Raw genomic sequence first — 17,874 nt, 5'->3', positions numbered from 1 at the left:
AAAAAAAAAAACTTGTAAACGTCAAAGGGGAGAAATTCAACCATGTTATAATGTTTCGTCGAATTCGCTGGGTAAAAACTTTATGCTCACATATTTTTCTGTCTGAACAGTGTTTCAAGCTTTCGCAGCATTTAGCATACGCGCATTTTGACACCACTAGCGCGTTGCAAATTATTACAGAAAAAGCAAGGCAAACGAAATGCCCCTCTTTCATACTGGTGAGACAGGTAATCAAATGAAATATCTCCTGCAGGGGTCGGTTCCTTCAAATCTAAACTCTAAGCCGTTCAAAAAGATTTCTAGAAAACTGGCAATCACTGATCAAATCGTAGGCGTTTGATGAAGAAACGAGTGAAAAAGTTGAAAAAAGGTGGGGGACTACTCCCTTTAAGAAATCCTGACTGCACCCCAACACAAACGTCTTCGACCCAGTTAGTTCTCCCCAAGCCGTTTGTGAAAGTTTCAGTGGGCCGTGAGAATGCCAACTGGTTTTGGCTTTCAGCCCTAGATGTGTCACAGCCTCGAAAACCTAGTGTGGGTAGATGTGGTTACTGTGACAGGACTCGCACGCTGTTGTTGTGAAGTAAAGTCGCACTGAAAAAACACACGTGATGCGACTATAGACAACAGTTCAAGAATCGCATGGAAGCCGAACCTGTTCCCATATTTCAAAATTGAAGCCGAAAGCCGAGGCAGCTGTTGCGTGGAAAAAAAAACACAAAAACTGGCCAACACCGAAGGAAGAAGCAAAATGACAGAGCCCCGAAGTTGAAGACGAAGCCATTGGAGGAAAACTGCTGCTTCACGAAGCCGAAGCGGACTTCGTCCCCATGCCTGCTCTCAGCATAACTAAAACATTTCCTGACATCCAAAATGGCATGCTCATGCTGATCAGCACCGGGCGCCCGTGAAGAACGCTGAACATACGTCTGAAGCCTCTTGGCTGCCACCCTCTTGAATAACCGCCCGTCGCCATGACAATTCAAAAACTTTTTTGGGCGGAAAGGAAGCCCCAGCACAAAATACCGTATATCCCTTAGAGCGCACCTGCGACAAATAATGCAGGGTTTGAACTCGGAAACAGCCTTGACATGAACCAAGTAGTGATGCACACGTTTCTGCTACGATTCTCGCAGATCCCAACGCAAGGAAGGCTAAAGAGTTTCATGCAATCTCCCTGAAACTCCTAAACCTTACGCACAGCATTTGCACGGGAGGTCCGGGGTGAGTACCAGATCCTAGGGTATGCATGAGTGCCCAGTGCACCCGTCTGACTACGGGACTGCTTACCAAACAACTAAGCACATCTTCCTGCCATTGCTTGTCACGGGGGTTCTCGGCGGCGATGATGGGAAACGTCAAACCAGGCATCCAGCCGACCCAGCCACCAGCCGACCCAGCCCACCTTGTTCCTCCGCACCATGTCCATGCAAAAGACAACGTAACCATATTCGGATTTGACCTCAGAAGGGTCACCGTAAAGTATCCAGACAATGAGGGGTCAAAAGGTGGTCATGCGTAGCTCAATAATGCATCGCGCCCCAATTTGAGGACGGCTGCGCGCCATAATGTCAAGCATTTGCACTTTTGGGGCAACCTGACCTCCCAAGCGGGCTGCATGGCTTTGAGCCCTGCAAGGGGAAAGGACATGGGCACGTATTATGCCATTTCATAACAAATCTATTCTAGATCATGCTGCGACTATGTAGTAGCCATAATATTAGAAATATACACATTTCCATTCTGACCTACTGTAGTAATTGGATTGTTTCCAGGTATGTAAGGCTTGCTCTACGCCTCAAAACCAAATCTAACGCTTTTTTCGGTTTAATCAAGCTGTGAAAATGTGAGGTTCTGACTTTGATTGCTCGTAGCCTGTGAAGGCTTTCCCGTGTTCCAAAGGCACAAATCGCGCTTACTTCAACCAATAAGTGTACTTCAATGAGCGTGTTTTTTGTTGTTTTTTTTTTTGTTAAGGAAAATCATGTCAGCGCCGGCCAAGCTAGTCAAACTTCGACCTATGCGACAATATTTAACTTTTGGAAGGTCATAAAGTCTGAGCAAAACAGGAAGTGTTCCACATTTACATATACTTTTGAACTGTTATAACCATTTTGAAGATCATCAGAGCAGTTTACAGTCCTGTCATTCTTAAGACTTGCTCTGGGTTCTGAGCTAGATGCCAGCGAACTTACGTATACTTTTTGCAGACTAGTTCAAGGTCACCGAGACATGCATGACGGCGTAGAGAGGTCACTGTAATACTGCCACCCCATTGGATATGTGGCATTCGAGGCTAAGGCGAGTATGATTATCGAGTTAATCGCGCTCGGCGTACGTGATCACGATTTATGGAACCGACAGACTTAAACTTACTATCATCCATTGTATTGCGTTAAGTGCTAGTCTCCAACAAGACTTTAGTTTTGGTGCTTCATAATGCAGGAAGTTGGACAGCGGTGATGGTTTTTAAGGAAATGAGGGTCATTAATCGAATAGATATAAAAAGGCACCATAACGAGCATGTAAACGCAAGTAAACAATGTAAAGTCATGGGCTAATATTCAAGCGCACCACAAGAGAGGGACAAAACACGCGCACACAACGATATTAAGGTTCCGGAAACGCTGCGTCCATTATCGCAGCACCTATCAAAAAGCTGAAGTACTGCAAATTAGTCAGACCCTACAGTCGGGTGACAATTTCGCACGGTCAGTTTAGCTGTCCGTCTGACGTCATACAAACACTCCATGACGAAATCAAACAATGACGTATCGAGATGCATATCTACTAACTGGTGAAATGTTGCTATTTAGGGTAGTTTCTTGCACTTAAAAGCATGCCAATGTGAAACAACCATGCGTGTGAGCTTATTTCACTATATCTAATACTTAGCTCAATATCTGGAGATGCCCAATATTTCCTTTAACGTCACAAAAGCTCGCAAAATACAGGATTGCCACACCACTTAATGGACTGCACTTAAGAGTAGATCGATGACCTTGAAGCCCTAATCGTATTGACCCGTTTGCTGCTGAAGGCTTGTATTCTGTTGGATGAGTAAACGTCAGAAGGAGTGCAGTTTGATGCACGAAATTTTGACGTTCACCATCATCAGGAGGGTATAGCGGCAATGAAAAAAAAAGATGGAAAAGGAGGAGAGATGCCTATCCTACCCTTACCACTACCGGCGCGCGCTGGTTAGCCACCTCGCGCTCGGTTCCGGCACCGCCGCGCAAGCTGGGCTCTGGGCTCGCTTTGGGCTCAGGCTTCAGCTATACTCGAGGAGCTCAATAACATTAAGGTTGGGTAGGACAGGGGTGAGAAAAATAGACTAGATGCAGGTCAGAGGGTGTAGGTTAGGCAGAACAGGCTTGAGAGAATAGACTAGATGTAGGTCAAGATGGTGGCAAGGAGAACCGCTCCATTCACAAGAATGAAGTATGGCAGGTAGCACAGAATATAGGACCAAGGCCTTCACATGGAAAAGGTAGGAAGTGTAGATGTGCCTACTACGAATAGTTTTGGGGCACTACAGGAGGATTCCAGGGGTGAGGTGGGTCCAAATAACAATGACGGTGAAACAGGGGTTGTCGTAGTAGGGGACTCGCGAGTTCGACACCGCAATAGAGCTTTCTGTAAGGCAAGAAAAGGAGGGAGATGTTTCAAATAAGCCTAGAGCCAAAATCGAGGACCTAGTGCCAGTGGTAGCGCAGGTCACTAGTGAAAACCAGGCCAGTGCAGTGATTGTGCGGGTCGAAGTCAATAACATAGGGCGGGAAATTAGTGAGGAGGCGATTAAAGACATTCGTCACGAGATTGGAGCACCTCCTGATTGGAGCTCCAGGGCGCTTGCAGCCAATTCCAGAGAATGGAAACTTTGCGAAAAACTAGGCCTCACTTTTGTAGACGAGTAGGACAGGTTTTGTAATTGCAGAGACCTGTATCAGAGAGATGGACTCAATTTCTCTGAGAAAGGTGTATACGTCCTGAGTGGTGTGCACGAAAGTATCTTTAGGGAAACTAGCTTCTGGGTATGGGAGGGCAGACATAGAACACCTAGGAAATGTAATTCGTAACTGCAGAACAGTACGCCAAAAATGAATAGGAAAACTTAGGTGCTTCTATGCAAATGCAAGAAGTATCAAGAAGAAGTTTGCCGAGCTCCATGCTCATATGCTTGAAGAAAAATTAAACCTGTAGCTATTACTAGATATGTTATCAGTGAGAAGCTTTTTGGGGACAGGTTACATGAATTTGAAGTGTCTGGTTGCAATATGTTCACTTTTCACAGAAAAGCAAACACGAAATGGAATGCTAGTATTTGTAAGACAATATAAAATGTGAAGTTGCAGACAGTGTGCAGACTGGCGATGGTATAAAAGCCCTCTGGATAGATGTGATTGTGTCAAACAGCAACAAATTACGCATTGGAATATTTTATAGCCTTCCGAATAGTTGTCAGGATCTGGATACAGCATTGCGTGAAGAAATTGACAGAGGTCAGAATGAAAAATGTATAGTGCTGGGTAGTTTCAACATCCCAGGCTGGAGCGTAGATTTTGACTGATTGTCAACAAGCCACAAAAATATATTTCCTTGTTTTGAAGAAAATGTTCTTCAGTAGGTGGTGTGCAAGCCCACTAGGGGAGATGAGGTTGATAATGAGGATCTTGTTATGAGGAATTAGTTAGACTAATGAGGAAGGGTTAGTAGATGCTTTGACCGTAGGTGCGACACTGGGAAATAGTGAACACAGTATTGTAAGGTTTTCAACGTGTCTGGGTTTTCAGATAAGGCTAATCAAACAAAATAAAGATTAATAAGGCGCCCGGACCTGACCAGATATACGGTAGAGTGTTGAGTGAATGCGCTAGTGCTTCAGGCTACCCTTTCATGTTGATATTTAATGGATCACTGAGCTTCTCAGAGGTGACCGAGGACTCGCGCGATGTCAATGTAGTACCGATTTTTAAGAAGGGGACCAAAAGAGGTGTCAACAACTACAGGCCTGTGAGTCTAACCTCACTAGCTTGTAAGATCTTAGAGAAATTCACTAAGGCTAGCATTCAGTCCCACTTAGGCATCATTTGATAAATAATAGTCAGCGTGGTTTTTATCTGGAAGTCCTGCTTGGTAAACCTGCTAGAGTTCTTGGAGCATGTTACTGGTCAGACAGATAAAGGCAATAGCTTAGATGTTGTCTATCTAGATTTAACGCGCGCCCGAGCGGCCGGCTGGATACCCTTTGCTCGTGTCGGGGGTCAATTTGACCCCTTCCCCCCCTAAGATCTTAGGAACTAAGAGAGCTAGAGATACCAAATTTACAGGGTGTGTCGGCCTGTACGTGGGCTCACTTAGGTCAGAATTCAAGGTTCATAGGTCATGACCGTCAGGCAAGATAAGATCAAACAGCTACAAATTCCAGGTTGGTCTCCAAAGGGCCCCTAGAACCTAGATAACTGTGGTAATCAAAAGTTCACATGCTCATTTAAGTTCAGCGACCTTGTTTGATTTTTTGAATGTCATGGTGAACAAAATCATACAAGACCGCTTGGAGTTTTACATTTGAATAAGCTACTAAGATTACGCTAGGCAGTATGTTCCTTAAAAAAATGTTGGCCTACGTCATATAAGGTAAGTGACGTATTGTGACATTAAAGAAGTATATGGAAGGTGTATAATGCGGTTCCTGTTATCAATAAACTTGAAATGCGCGGCAGAAACTACCCCTCACAGCAAGCCCCAGAGTAATAAAACAGGTTGGTTTTGACCTTGGTACGGCCTACATACTTGGCCCTAGACCAATTTAATTTGCTCATTTAATCGCTGTGTTGCCTAAGAAAGTATCTCAGAGATGTATGGCTTCGTCTAACACTCCCTTGTTGGATCAGATTGAGCGATTTTCTAGAAACTGCCTTCGCTGGAACCATCGTCTGACCTTGGTCCGCCATAGGTCGGTGACCTTACAGGATGATATAAAAGCTTGATGCCAGACGATCTGCTATTCCAATGTCTACAGCTTTGCAAAATTTGGCGCGGCTACCCCGCGTCGTTCGGAAACCATTCCAAAACAACTTCAGGCGTCAAGTTGACCCCCACAAGAGCACGTGCTAAGTATGGCATTTGATTAGATGCCACATCAACGTCTGCCATGTCACTTAAAATAGTACGACATTGAATGAAGCACTCTTGGCTGGGTAAGGGCTTGGCTGCTAGATAGAAAACAAATACTAGTGCTCAACAATACAAAATCTCAAAAGTGGGAGCTAGCAGAGAGTGGGATTCCACAGGAGTCGGTGTTGGGCCCTTGCTCTCTATTATTTTTGTGAATAATATTGAGGCAGGACAGATCACACCTCGATGGGACCTTGCGGCTCTTTTTTGGCCAGATATCTTTACGTCTTCATGTCTTTGTGACAGTCTCTTTGCAGAGTGCAGTGTCAATTTCACCTCAAATGCAATGGACATGTCATACCCAGTGTCAGAAACTCAATCGCTGACATCCCGGTACGCCTGCAGGTGCATTCGAACTTACGAGGTCCAGTTCCGCACCGGTGGCAATCTGACATTCCAGCGTATCAACGAGGAGGACACCATATTCAACCTGTTCCAGTGGTTTCCGGGCATGTCAGGTATGTCTGCGGTCATAGGTGAACAAAACACATGAAGCAACCGTAGCATTTCACAATGCAAGCCACGGGAGCGCTTTTCTCTTCGAGTATCCCGTGTGTGTAAAGTGCAATAGTGCTGAGCTCTAACTAGGCATAAAGGTTTCTGAAGTGCAGACAGCTTTGATGCGCGTTGTCAGGACACAAAGGAAGTGTAATCTTTGCAAAAGCTCTTAGAATCCAGATCCTGCGATTCCAGCGATGGCTATTAAAGCTTGCATAAATTGAGGTGAGTAAAATGCAATCGAATTAGCTCCAACAGCAATATTTACTTGTAATGCAGCTCCCAAACACTACAATGCCAGTACGACTGTATTAGAAACTGGATGTTTTATTTGATGTTGTAGCGCGATCTAGTTCGAAAAACTGCTTTCAAGTTAGACGTTCGGGACGCTGAACACCGAGTCGGTAGCAGCAGAAGCTCAAAATCCAACTGACTCCGTCTCTAAGACTATGTTGATATATTGGCTAGTGTGCGACACATGGATGCTTTGCTGTGTAACCATTATCCGGACACCGTCCAGAAATGGCGGCTGCGGCTGTCGTCGGAATGCCATTTCTTTCCTCCTATAGTATTTTTAACATATTCTTAATTCCTGGTTAGTTGTGCACTTTGTCGTAGTAATGTCTGGAACTTGTTCATTGTTTTATCCCCGGAGTGTTAGTGACCTGTAAAAACTGTCGCTCGCTGTTAAAAATCGAAATATCGAGTGCGATCATTGGATGTTTTTGAATTCAGTGCTCATAATCGCTCAAGTCGTCTTAAACGTTTTTGCAAAAGTAAATAGCGTAATGCTTTTATTATTTCATTTTTCATGGCTATTCGACGAGGAATAAGGCCAACAGTACTCTGTTATAAATATGCATAATGTTCCTCGCAAATGCACTAACGACGTACGCAATTAAGAAAAGGTTGCAACACTCCGGGGTTTTAGAGCTCTTATATGCGACATTAGGTGTTCCTTGACACCCGCCCGTGTGGCCGGTTGGATACCCTGGACTCGGGTGGGGGCGATCGATTTGACCCCCCCCCCCCCACTGAGATCACAGAAACAGAGAGAGCTAGAGATACCAAATTCACAGGGTGCCTTGGCCTCTATGTGAACTCACTTAGTTCCAAGCTTTAGGTTCCTAGGTCATGACCTTCGGGTCATATAAGGTCAAACAAAATCGAACCTCAGGCTGGTTTCCAAAGTGCCCCAGAACCTAGATATCTGCTCTAAGCAAAAGGTCACACGTTCGTGTAAAGTCCTTGACCTTGTTTGTACTTTCGAAGGTCATGGTGACCAGCATCACACGAGACTGCTCTGAGTTTTGCATTTGAGTGAGCGTCAAAGATTGCGCTAGGCAGTATGTTCCTAAAAACAAAATGTTGATCCGGGTCATTTTTTGTCAGTGACATATTCTGACCTTTAAGAAGTCAGTGGAAGATGTATAATGTGGCTTCTGTTATCAATGAATTCGAAGTGAGCACCAAGAACTTCCTTGTACAGCAAGGCCTAGGGAAATAAAACAGGCTGATTTTGACTTTGACCTTTATATATGACTCCAGATCAATTTTTATTTCATTGTTATGTTGCCTAAGGAAGTATCTCAGCGATGTATGGCCTCATCTAACACTCCGTTGTTCCATCATATTAAACGATTCCCTAGAAATCGACTTCGCTGAATCCATGGCCTGACATTTACCTGCCGTAGGTAAGCAATCTTGTAAGATAACCTAAATATTTAAAACCAACTGATCCGCTATTCAATTGTCCACAGCTACGCAAAATGTGGCTCGGCTACCGCCACGCCCTTCTGAGATCCTTCCGGAAAAAACTTCGGGGAGGGGGGTCAAATTGGCCCACCCACCTGAACACGCGTTGAACGTGCACACGATTTGAACGTTTGAACCGAATGCGTTTATTCAGCCCTCGTTCACTTACTTGTTGTGTCGAAAAGGGTAACCCACACTGACGATCGAATGCATTGCTTGTGCCCAATGCTTTGAGAAGTGTCGGAGAAACCACAGACGTCGAATAAAGGAAATTTACAACCGGTGTGATAAAAGGGCCAGGAAATGTCATGAATGATGATGAATGCATCTAGAAATAGTGCAAGCACAGATCGCCCATAGAACACAACTGGTATGGCAACATAGCGCTCCCAATGACTTTAGGGGTGTGTTTTGGAGTCACTGCACAATCTTCGTAAGTAAAGCGTGCGCCAGTTACATGAAAATGCTTCAAATGATGTTTTTGAATAGTATCTCTTGCTGCTTTGGTATGCTTTGTCACCTTCGACGCACGTCTACCTGGTGCAAAATCGGTAAGCAGCGCAGCAGCATTTATCTCAGGCTCCAATTTACACTACCTCCATGGGTTTAAGATTGCTTCTTAAAACATATAAAAGGGAGTTCTTCAGGCGTTTGGAACAACCACCTCCCAACACGCACACGCGTTTAAAGAGGGCGGGGAAACGGTGGGCGGTCGCCAACCAATTTTCATCAAGGTCGCAGGCGACTTGCTCCATGTTCCTACACGAAAAGCTGGCTTAACATAAAGTTTGCTTCCCATAATCTCTTACGTCTTTGTTGTTGATTGGTGTTTTCGGGCGCGCCGATTGCGGTGGTCATTTGGCGCCCATTTGGCGGGAAATTGGTAACCAGCACATCACACCCGGTTCTCGTCAGGGGTCCCGGTTTAGGAATCGAAAACAGGATCGGTCAGGAAATCCCATGAATGATGATGAATCCATCTAGAAATAGTGCAAGCACAGATCGCCCATAGAACGCAACAGGTCAGCACATGTTTTTTTTTTTTAAGTTAGCTCCGTCGCTCAGCGAAACAAGCCCACAAGCACTTCTAACGACCAGTTTTAGTCCTATAACGTAATTTGCGGAAGTTGAAGAACAAGCCAGCAGTAATAAAGCGTCAACTTGCGTCCTAACATGTCGGGTACGCTATTCGCCTACAACGGATCTAGATACGCAATTATTTCAGTAAAGTGCGTACCCTCTCCCTATATGTAACAGTATCGGGTTGTCAGTGCTGAAGGAGAGGGTAATGAATTCCCGGTGGAACTAATCATTCCTAGGACAGGCAGTTTCCCGAAAGTGTATTTTCTGCTGTGTTGTGATGTACAGAAATCCAATTCCGAAATGCGTACTGTCTCAGGCTTCCCTTCTGCGCCATACATCAATAGTAGTGATGCTGAACCATGAACATGCAGCAGCACAGTTCCGCGATCAGTTCGCAGAAAGTCATGTCGGGACAGCCGATACGGGGCAGCGGCTGGGGATGGCAAGTGGTAGCAGAACTTAGACAAGGAATATCTGAAAGAAGAGCCTTCATTCCATGACTCGATTTTTACAGATGAAATCCGCTTTTACAGTTATTGTCACCTTGTTTTGACAGGAAGTATTTTAAGTTCCAGAGTTTGGTGCTGGCTAAAATGTTGCGACCACACCATAACTATTGTAAAGCAGTCGGCGAAGTCCAGGTTCATGAAAAATTTAGCGCACTATATGCTATAGATTCGAATCCAAAATTTTGACCAGCCTCTGCCCAAGCAGCACTTTGGCACATAAATTGCAACTGCACCAAATAGTCTGCACAAGTTCGTGGGCGTCAAGTTCGGGATCCAGAGGGTTTTAGGTCTTAAGAGAGCTGGGCTACGGATCTACGCTTAAGAGAGTGAACTACGCTAGATGATCTTTAACATGGCTATCTCAGTTCCGGAACGCATGCAAGCGTGGAAGACATCCATGACGCCATAATAACGCCGTTCAAAATATAGTATTGCATTTGCCCTGCGGTGAGCAAGGTCAATGAAAATGAAAATATTGATTCGTTCATGTTTGCCGTTCTTGAGCACGATTTCCAGACAAAATGGCCGTCATTAAACTCAATGTTATGCAAGGTATGGTGGCGTAACTAAACAATGACGAGAAATATATTTATCAAACAGAGAAGTTTTTTCTACAGAACTAGCATTTTCCACTGGGAAAGTATATCAATAGTTATAAGTGAGCTTGTTTCATCACATCTGATGCTTGCTTCAAAATCTTCAATTGTAGGGCATTCCCTTTAAAGGGAATATTCCGCCAAAGTTCAAAAGGCAATGCTCCACATTTGAAGATATGGAAGTAAGCATCAGATATGATAAAGAAAGCTCACGTTTAAATGTAGGTGTACTTTAAAGTGGATAAAATTGCTCTAAATGATATATTTACCGGTTTAGTAAATATGCGTCTCCGTAAGTCACGATTTGATTGCGTCATCGTACCTTGCACAACATTGAGTGGCAGTTGACGGCCGTTATATTTGGAGATTTTGCTTACGAATACCAGATATGGGCGTCTAGAAAATTGCATTTTTCTAGGCTTTGCTCGTCGCATGGTTAATGGAATGTCAAAATTTTAATGAATTTATTATGGCGTCATGGATGTCTGGCTGACCTCGAGATAGCCTCCCCGATATAGTCTGCACATCTTTGCGGGCGTGTAGCTCAGGAACTAGAAGAGCGGCGGGGCTGTGAACGGCACCGAATAATTCATAAGGTGGCTATTTCAGTTGAAAACTCCATGCAAACGTGAAACACACGCTTTAAGGGAAGATGGAGCGAGGAGCGTCGGGTAGTTGTACCTTATACGGCAATGGCATGCGCCTTTGTCCCAAAACCCAGTTTCAAGCAACTGTGCTTTGCTACATGAAGTACAATCTATAATCGCATTGCATGTGTATAATAAACGCACCAAGCCTGTTTGCATTTGGCTGGGATGATTTGTGGGAAAGCACTTGGCTACCATATATAGTTCAGAAGCACAAACCTTCCGATATTTCAAGGGGGTTTGTTTTCAGTCAGTGAAGCTTGGCCATGTCAATGGCGCTTTCGTTTGGGAGATACGTTGCTGGTGCAGCTTCAGATCATTTTCAAGCTCACTGGGGACGACCCCAGGTGCATGAGAGCGGAAGGTGTCACCTTGACAGTACGCGGATTATAAAGCGACGACGTTCTGCCTCCTGCAACAAAACAAAAACGCACGTGCTCGAGCCGAGGATGACTCAGTGTGCCTATTGCAGATGGCAAGGCCTCGGTGAGAGGGTCGTACCGGGTGAGAGCTGTGGATTACGCTGGCACTCCGGGGCCGTTCTCATCGGTCGTCGTCTACTGAGCTGCATGGCCGAACAACGGATGTACCCGGAGCATGGACTGCTCAGTCTTAGACCGGTGAAAGCAGTGGCCAAGGTAGAGGCGGAGCAGCGTGCAGATCAGCAAAAAGCAATACATCAATAGAGCCGAATATGTCGCGTGCCAGACGCAGGCTCGCTCTGGGAAAAGGGCGGAGGGAAAATTATTTGTTGCACTGGACGACATGTGGCGGGTTCAAGGTAAACGCAACAATCTGTGTTAAGTGGGTGCCCCACCAGCCCAGTCACCTATGAAAACCACGTAAATACATTTCTAATAATATCCGTGGGAAGTTCAGGAGGCACGTGAAAAAGTCATGAGTGTTTTTGTAGATAACAAGATAATCAAGCCAGATGAAGGTGGGCTCTCTGAAGTGCGAGGGGGCGGGGACGGGGCTCGTTTGTTTCAATACGCGGCCACTGTTAATGCCGTTTTCTAGGGAGCGAAAGATGCTGACCCTACCTGCCAGATCCATTGGCTCGAGAGCGAAGTCGCGTTAGGTCTGCAGGGGCGAATGCACACGGTGCTTGGCAAGCACGGAACGCGCTGAGATTCGAAATCGACGGAAGACATTACCACTGTTTTTTACATGTAGGGTGCTATGGACGATGATCAACGACCTGAAAGCGATCGCCACGAACGTTCCCAGCTACGGAGGCAGTTTTCATACGTCAGTGGTTGAAGGCGAGTAAATGAAAGCCAACAACCAGTACTCTCGCTAGTCGCCGCATAATCTGCGAAGCGGGGAGTGCTGAGTACCAGGACTGAGCGCTAGTGCCCTGGCCACTCTATCGGTCAGTTCTGTGCGCGCCCAATGGCTGCGCAGACACGCAACAGCACGTGACCGCCAGGGCGGTGGGGCCTCTGTTCAGACCCGCGGCGGAAGTGCGACGGTCTCTCAGCAGCACCAGGGCGGTGGGGCCTCTGTTCAGACCCGCAGTGGAAGTGCGACGGTCTCTCAGCAATACCAGGGCGGTAAGGCCTCTGTTCAGACCCGCGGCAGAAGTGCGACGGTCTCTCAGCAGCACCAGGGCGGTAGGGCCTCTGTTCAGACCCGCGGCGGAAGTGCGACGCTCTCTCAGCAGGAAGTCCATAAATAACTCAGTCACTGGATGAGAGCCAGCGCGACCGTCAAAGCCAAGGTGCAGACATAAAAGAGCACTGTATCGTCGTACGAGTCCGTTGTGAGCCGCACATGCGCCTAAAGAGCACACGACTATGATCCGTCGGGTGTATTTAGCACGCCATGCTCTAGTAAAAGGTCTACAAAACGACGGTCGTACTCAGGTACAAGCTAACGTCCCACAGCGCCTGAGGACGTGCGGCTAGACACGTGCACTAGCGTAAGAGGGCAATACGAATGACACGTCTAGCACGTGTTTGAGTCGCGCAGCAGCCGCGTGACCCCAGCACCAGCACCTGCCTTCGCAACTGCGCACAACCAGCGCCGATCTGAGACGGCCTGTGACCAGGTCTGACGATCCGTCCCTGCCCTGTCACTGGCGCCCCTGTGGTTTGGACGGGCTGGTCCAAAACACGTGCGACCCTCCGCCGCCTATTCGTGCCCGGCAGCCGGACGCCGGCCGGGGTCGAGGAAGGCGCGCAGCGTCAGCTGGCGCTTCCCGTCCGGCTGTGACGTCACAGGCGCGGGCCGACGCCTGGCCGGCCGCGACGCCGCTTCCGCGTCGAACAGCTTCAGAATCTGGCCGGTGAAGCAGAGGCGGGTCACAGCGAAGGCGAAGCAGTGGTCGGCACCGACGTCAGCTGGACGCGCTGGGCCGTGAGAAGAGCGTGCCCAGCTCAGTTCAGAGGCTGGACTTCAGACTCATCAGACACGCTTCATTGCAAAGCGCCATACTCGCACCGTGTGAGCTAGTCATAAATATCACGAAGTTATTGAAGGAAGTCGAGTTAAATTCTTACTCAGCCCATCACAGGAGATAATTCTATCTGAATTACGGAGCAACCGTATCAGTAACTGAATAAATGCGTCTGGCCTGTCAAAAATCACTAAGGTAAACAATTCACAGGCCACATGCTCACCAGAATTGGAACGTACGATATGAACGTACGGTGTTTGCCTCTCATCCCCCCTATGGGCGGCGATCCCGTATAGAGCCTTCAATAACAAGGGCCGATACTTCGGCAAATTGGTACACAACACCAGGTCTTCGGAGAAAAAATACAAAACAATTTTTGGGCAAACAATGTTCGCAACCAAACACAGTAGGTTTCATAAACCAACTAACGCCACGCGTGGTGGAACACTGCTTTTGTGATTTTAAAGCTCTCCTTGAATGCAGCTTTTCCAGAAGCACCTGATGAATGCCTGTCCTGCTGCCTGATATGCAGCTATGGCTTGAGGAGTAGCGTTTCAGGCCTGCCGTGACCATCGCGTACGCGCGCCCGTCTCAGCTGCCGCGGCTGCGCACCTTGCGGACGGGGGTGGGGATACCGGCCTGCAGCAGCTCCTCACGCGTCACCCAACGGGCTGCGCTGTAGCCCGCCGGCACCGGCGGCTGCTGCTCGTCCTGCGCGGTCGCCGCCGCCGCCGCCGCGCGCGCCCGGTACGTCCGTCGGATGTGACTGAACACGTGCACTATGTCGCCGAGAGATGGGAGCGGCGCCGGCGGCGGCAGCGCCAGCTGACCGGGCAGCAGCGTGCGCAGGGCAGCGTCCACCTCGTCGTCAGAGAGCTCCAGCGACGGCAGCACCACGCCCGGGAATTCCCAGAGCGAAGCCAACAGACCTGTCGCAGGCAACGACCCGGCCTAAGGTCATGTGCTGGATGCCAGGTCATTTCGGGTCACTGTAGACGGTTATGCGGTCTGCCCAAATGTCACTCGACGACAGACTTATTACAGGGCCATCATTTGGGGTACATCCTTAGTTCTTCAAAACTTCGTCAACTCGTTCTAAAAAGTAAAAAAAGTATAAAAAGACTACATGACATGGATTTAGTTCGGCCTCGAAGTTCGAGGCATGACAAGAACCTGCTAAACGTGCATCACCCAACTGGATCATCCCCAATTAGTTGTTCGAGGTCTTCACCGGAGGGCAAAATCCGGGGCAACAGCGGAACCCGTTCGCTCAGCGTTCCTTCGTATTAGCATGATGTTTCTAAAGCCTGCGTCCACGTTAGTTGAGTGCTGTGGTCGTATATTTGTATATTAGAGAATGCAGGACGAATTTCGTAGGGAGTGGGCTGCTTCTGCGTGCGTGGATACTGTTGGGGTGTCGGCTGGTGCGCCGTGGCAATCAGCTTGTTTCCTGTTATTATGCATGTGCTTTGTTCATGATCAGACGACGCATTCCGACAGCTTATGCTTGTCTTCAATACATCATGTAGTTTTATGAATGCAAACTCATTATGAATGCAGGAGTATGCCAATGCGCGTCCGCAGCGCCCTCACCCGTGTCGGGCCGGCGCGCCAGGAGAAAGCGGCGGCGCTCGTGGTGCACCACGCAGACGGCCGTGTGCTCAACGCGCGGCGCCACCTTGCGGGTCTTGCGCGGGAAGTTGAGCACGCCCGCGCCGCCCTCCCAGAGTCCGGGCGGCAGGCAGAGCGGGCAGCCGGCGGCGCACTCCTCGATGTCGTCCACGGTCGACCCGGCCCGGCCTCGGCGCCGCCGAGGCGGATCTGACGACACGCGCGGACATCAGCGCGACGACCGGCCGGCCGCAGACACATCCGGCGCCCTCGACCGCCAGATAGGCGGCCATTTTTCTCCCCCACAACGCGTGTGTCCCGCGCCGAGTGCGACCAGAGCGGCCTGGGCAAGCCAGGCCGCGCGATCCGACTTGTGGCGATGTCGGAAATAGCCTAGATGACAGCACGTTCGCAGTTAACCCCAAATATATTCGTTACCCCCGTACCTCTAAGGAAATAGGCGCCCTGAAATGGAGCATTGAGCTATTTTCGCACATCCAGACACACATCCGTCACGATATTCCCCACTGCAGATTGAGTCCCCCACTGCAGGCTGAGTCCCCTACCGCAGGCTGAGTCTCCCACTGCAGGCTGAGTCTCCCACTGCAGGCCGAGTCTTCCACTGCAGGCCGAGTCCCCCACCGCAGGCCGAGTCCCCCATTGCAGGCCTAATCACCCACTGCAGACTGAGTCTCCCAATGCAGGCTGAGTCCTCCAGCCGCAGGCTGAGTCCCCCACTGCAGACCGAGCCCCCCCTCCCCCCCAACTGCAGGTTGAGTCTCCCACTGCAGGGTTAATCTCCCACTGCAGACTGAGTCCCTCACTGCAGGCCGAGTCCCCCACTGCAGGCCCAGTCTCCCACTGCAGGCCGAGTCTTCCACTGCAGGCTGAGTCTCTCCCCCCCTCCCCCCCCCCCCAACTGCAGGCTGAGTCTCCCACTGCACCGACCTTGCCGAGGCGACGCCTGGGCGAGCCGGTGGGCGGCACACATCTGTCGGACGGGGCAGGCGGCGCAGCTGGGCGCGCGAGGCGTGCAGACGGTGGCGCCCAGCTCCATCAGCGCCTGGTTGAAGTCCCCCGGCCGGTCGGGCGGCACCAGCCGGCCGGCGGTCGACCAGAGTCGCTCCAGCACCGGCTGTGGAGGCGTGCGACAGCCGCCCGTCACGTCCCGTGGCCCGGTCGACAGCGCGATCCGCACGCGACGGCTCGGACCGCCAACAGGGCGGCATGCCGGCCGATATAGCGCAGGAAAACAGAGAACAAGCGCCGAGCCCGACTGTGCCGCACTCCGAGGGCCATGTGCCCAGAGTGGATGTTTCAGCACGGCAGTGGAGAGGGACGTCCAAACACTCCATTAAAACTCATTTGGTTGCTACTCGGAGCCATCCCCAAATCGTCGGGATTGAGACAGCTCTAGCAATCGCAAACACTGCGCATTCGTAAGCGTCTTGGGGCGGCGAATGGTGAACTGAGCCCACATTCGTGCGTGCGTTTGACCGGCGCGAGCGCTGCAGACGCCTGACTCACCTTGGAATCAGAGGGGGCGCCAATGGCGTCCAGCCGGGCCAGCACGCGCACCACATTACCGTCGACGACGGGCGCCGGCCGGCCGAAGGCGATCGAGGCGATGGCGCCGGCCGTGTAGCGGCCGACACCGGGCAGCCGGAGCAGCGCCTCGGCCGAGTCGGGCACGCGACCGCCGAGCTCAGTACACACCTGCGCGGCCGGTCAGCGGGTCACGCCGACGCCGGGTCACACCGAGGTCGCCCCGCCACACTGGTGGCCGGTCAGCCGCCAGGCGGGGAGGGGGAGGCACACGCCTGGGGCGACAACGAGCCAGAGCACGCCTGCGGTAGGTCAGGGGAGACGGCAGGGCGACCGTTCAGGTTATCGTGGCAACCGCCGTCGGTTATTGCGGGGGACAGCGGTAGCACGGGCACCGTGGCCGGAAGACCCCGCCGTGGCCAGTGACACAAATCACTCAAGGATGACTTTGATCACATGTATTGCCAACATAAAACACGTGATTTTGGGTTTATTGAGTAAATAGTTCCCAGCTAGGAAGTGGTTTTGCAATAGGCTTTGATGTGAGAGCTGGGCCAGGTCAAAAATGATGAAAATCATCCAATTATCCTGCAAAGCCTGGTTTCTCCACCAATTTAGCCCAATTTCCTTTTGAAACATATGTGGGAAGGGACTGACTGTAACACTGGGAAAGCTGTAGATCCTACAACTTAACATGAAACTGCACCACCAGTTCCAAGCATATACATATCATCTATCGTGACATCAAACTTTGCATGGCCATTGAGGTTTCACACCTTTTGAGCACCTTCATGGAGTCTTTTGGCCCGTGAGTAGTATCCTAATCCAGACCAAAGCTTGTTGATCTCTTCCACGTCAGCCTTGGCCAAGTGCTGCACGGTGGGCCACCGTTGAAGCCACCTGTTGAAGTACTCCACCACGGTGGCCACCTGGGTTTGCTGCAGCATTATCTCTGAAACCCAGACTACATGCATACCCACACACACACCACACACACACACACACACACACACACACACACACACACACCACACACACACACACACACACAC

At 49.5% G+C, this 17,874-nt stretch overlaps 2 protein-coding genes across 2 annotated transcripts in view; one reads left to right on the top strand and one right to left on the bottom strand.

Moving 5' to 3' along the window:
* Positions 1 to 3,353: 3,353 nt before the first annotated feature.
* LOC119112322 (alpha-L-iduronidase) lies at positions 3,354 to 12,102 on the top strand. Its single transcript, XM_037236446.1, has 3 exons — positions 3,354 to 3,490; positions 6,523 to 6,635; positions 11,738 to 12,102. Exons 1-3 carry the CDS (start codon positions 3,444 to 3,446, stop codon positions 11,827 to 11,829), a joined length of 252 nt encoding a protein of 83 aa, XP_037092341.1. The 5' UTR covers positions 3,354 to 3,443; the 3' UTR covers positions 11,830 to 12,102.
* A 1,332-nt stretch (positions 12,103 to 13,434) lies between these two features.
* Positions 13,435 to 17,874, bottom strand: part of LOC119112321 (adenine DNA glycosylase) — a gene marked incomplete at its 3' end in the record, with an annotated part of 8,300 nt that continues 3,860 nt past the window's right edge. Inside the window, exons 3-8 of the mRNA XM_037236445.1 lie at positions 17,599 to 17,786; positions 16,805 to 16,993; positions 16,226 to 16,412; positions 15,260 to 15,487; positions 14,279 to 14,595; positions 13,435 to 13,548 (exon numbers count right to left, since the gene is read on the bottom strand). Of these exons, the coding sequence (XP_037092340.1) occupies positions 13,435 to 13,548; positions 14,279 to 14,595; positions 15,260 to 15,487; positions 16,226 to 16,412; positions 16,805 to 16,993; positions 17,599 to 17,786 (1,223 nt within the window). The remainder of the gene's footprint in view (positions 13,549 to 14,278; positions 14,596 to 15,259; positions 15,488 to 16,225; positions 16,413 to 16,804; positions 16,994 to 17,598; positions 17,787 to 17,874) is intronic.

Source organism: Pollicipes pollicipes, unplaced genomic scaffold (assembly GCF_011947565.3).
Source record: "Pollicipes pollicipes isolate AB1234 unplaced genomic scaffold, Ppol_2.1 Scaffold_7261;HRSCAF=8764_pilon_pilon_pilon, whole genome shotgun sequence".
In the NCBI taxonomy this organism is placed as follows: domain Eukaryota; kingdom Metazoa; phylum Arthropoda; class Thecostraca; order Pollicipedomorpha; family Pollicipedidae; genus Pollicipes; species Pollicipes pollicipes.
The sequence above is the reverse complement of the archived record's forward strand: the minus strand, read 5'-3'. Positions and strand labels throughout refer to the sequence as shown.

Excerpts from the sequence above, each read along its gene's own strand:
- LOC119112322 (XM_037236446.1), top strand. The coding sequence starts at position 3,444 with ATGGCAGGTAGCACAGAATATAGGACCAAGGCCTTCACATGGAAAAG. Across the intron at positions 3,491-6,522 it reads AAGGCCTTCACATGGAAAAG|GTGCATTCGAACTTACGAGG; the intron begins GTAGGAAGTGTA and ends GTACGCCTGCAG. Across the intron at positions 6,636-11,737 it reads GTGGTTTCCGGGCATGTCAG|ATGGCAAGGCCTCGGTGAGA; the intron begins GTATGTCTGCGG and ends TGCCTATTGCAG.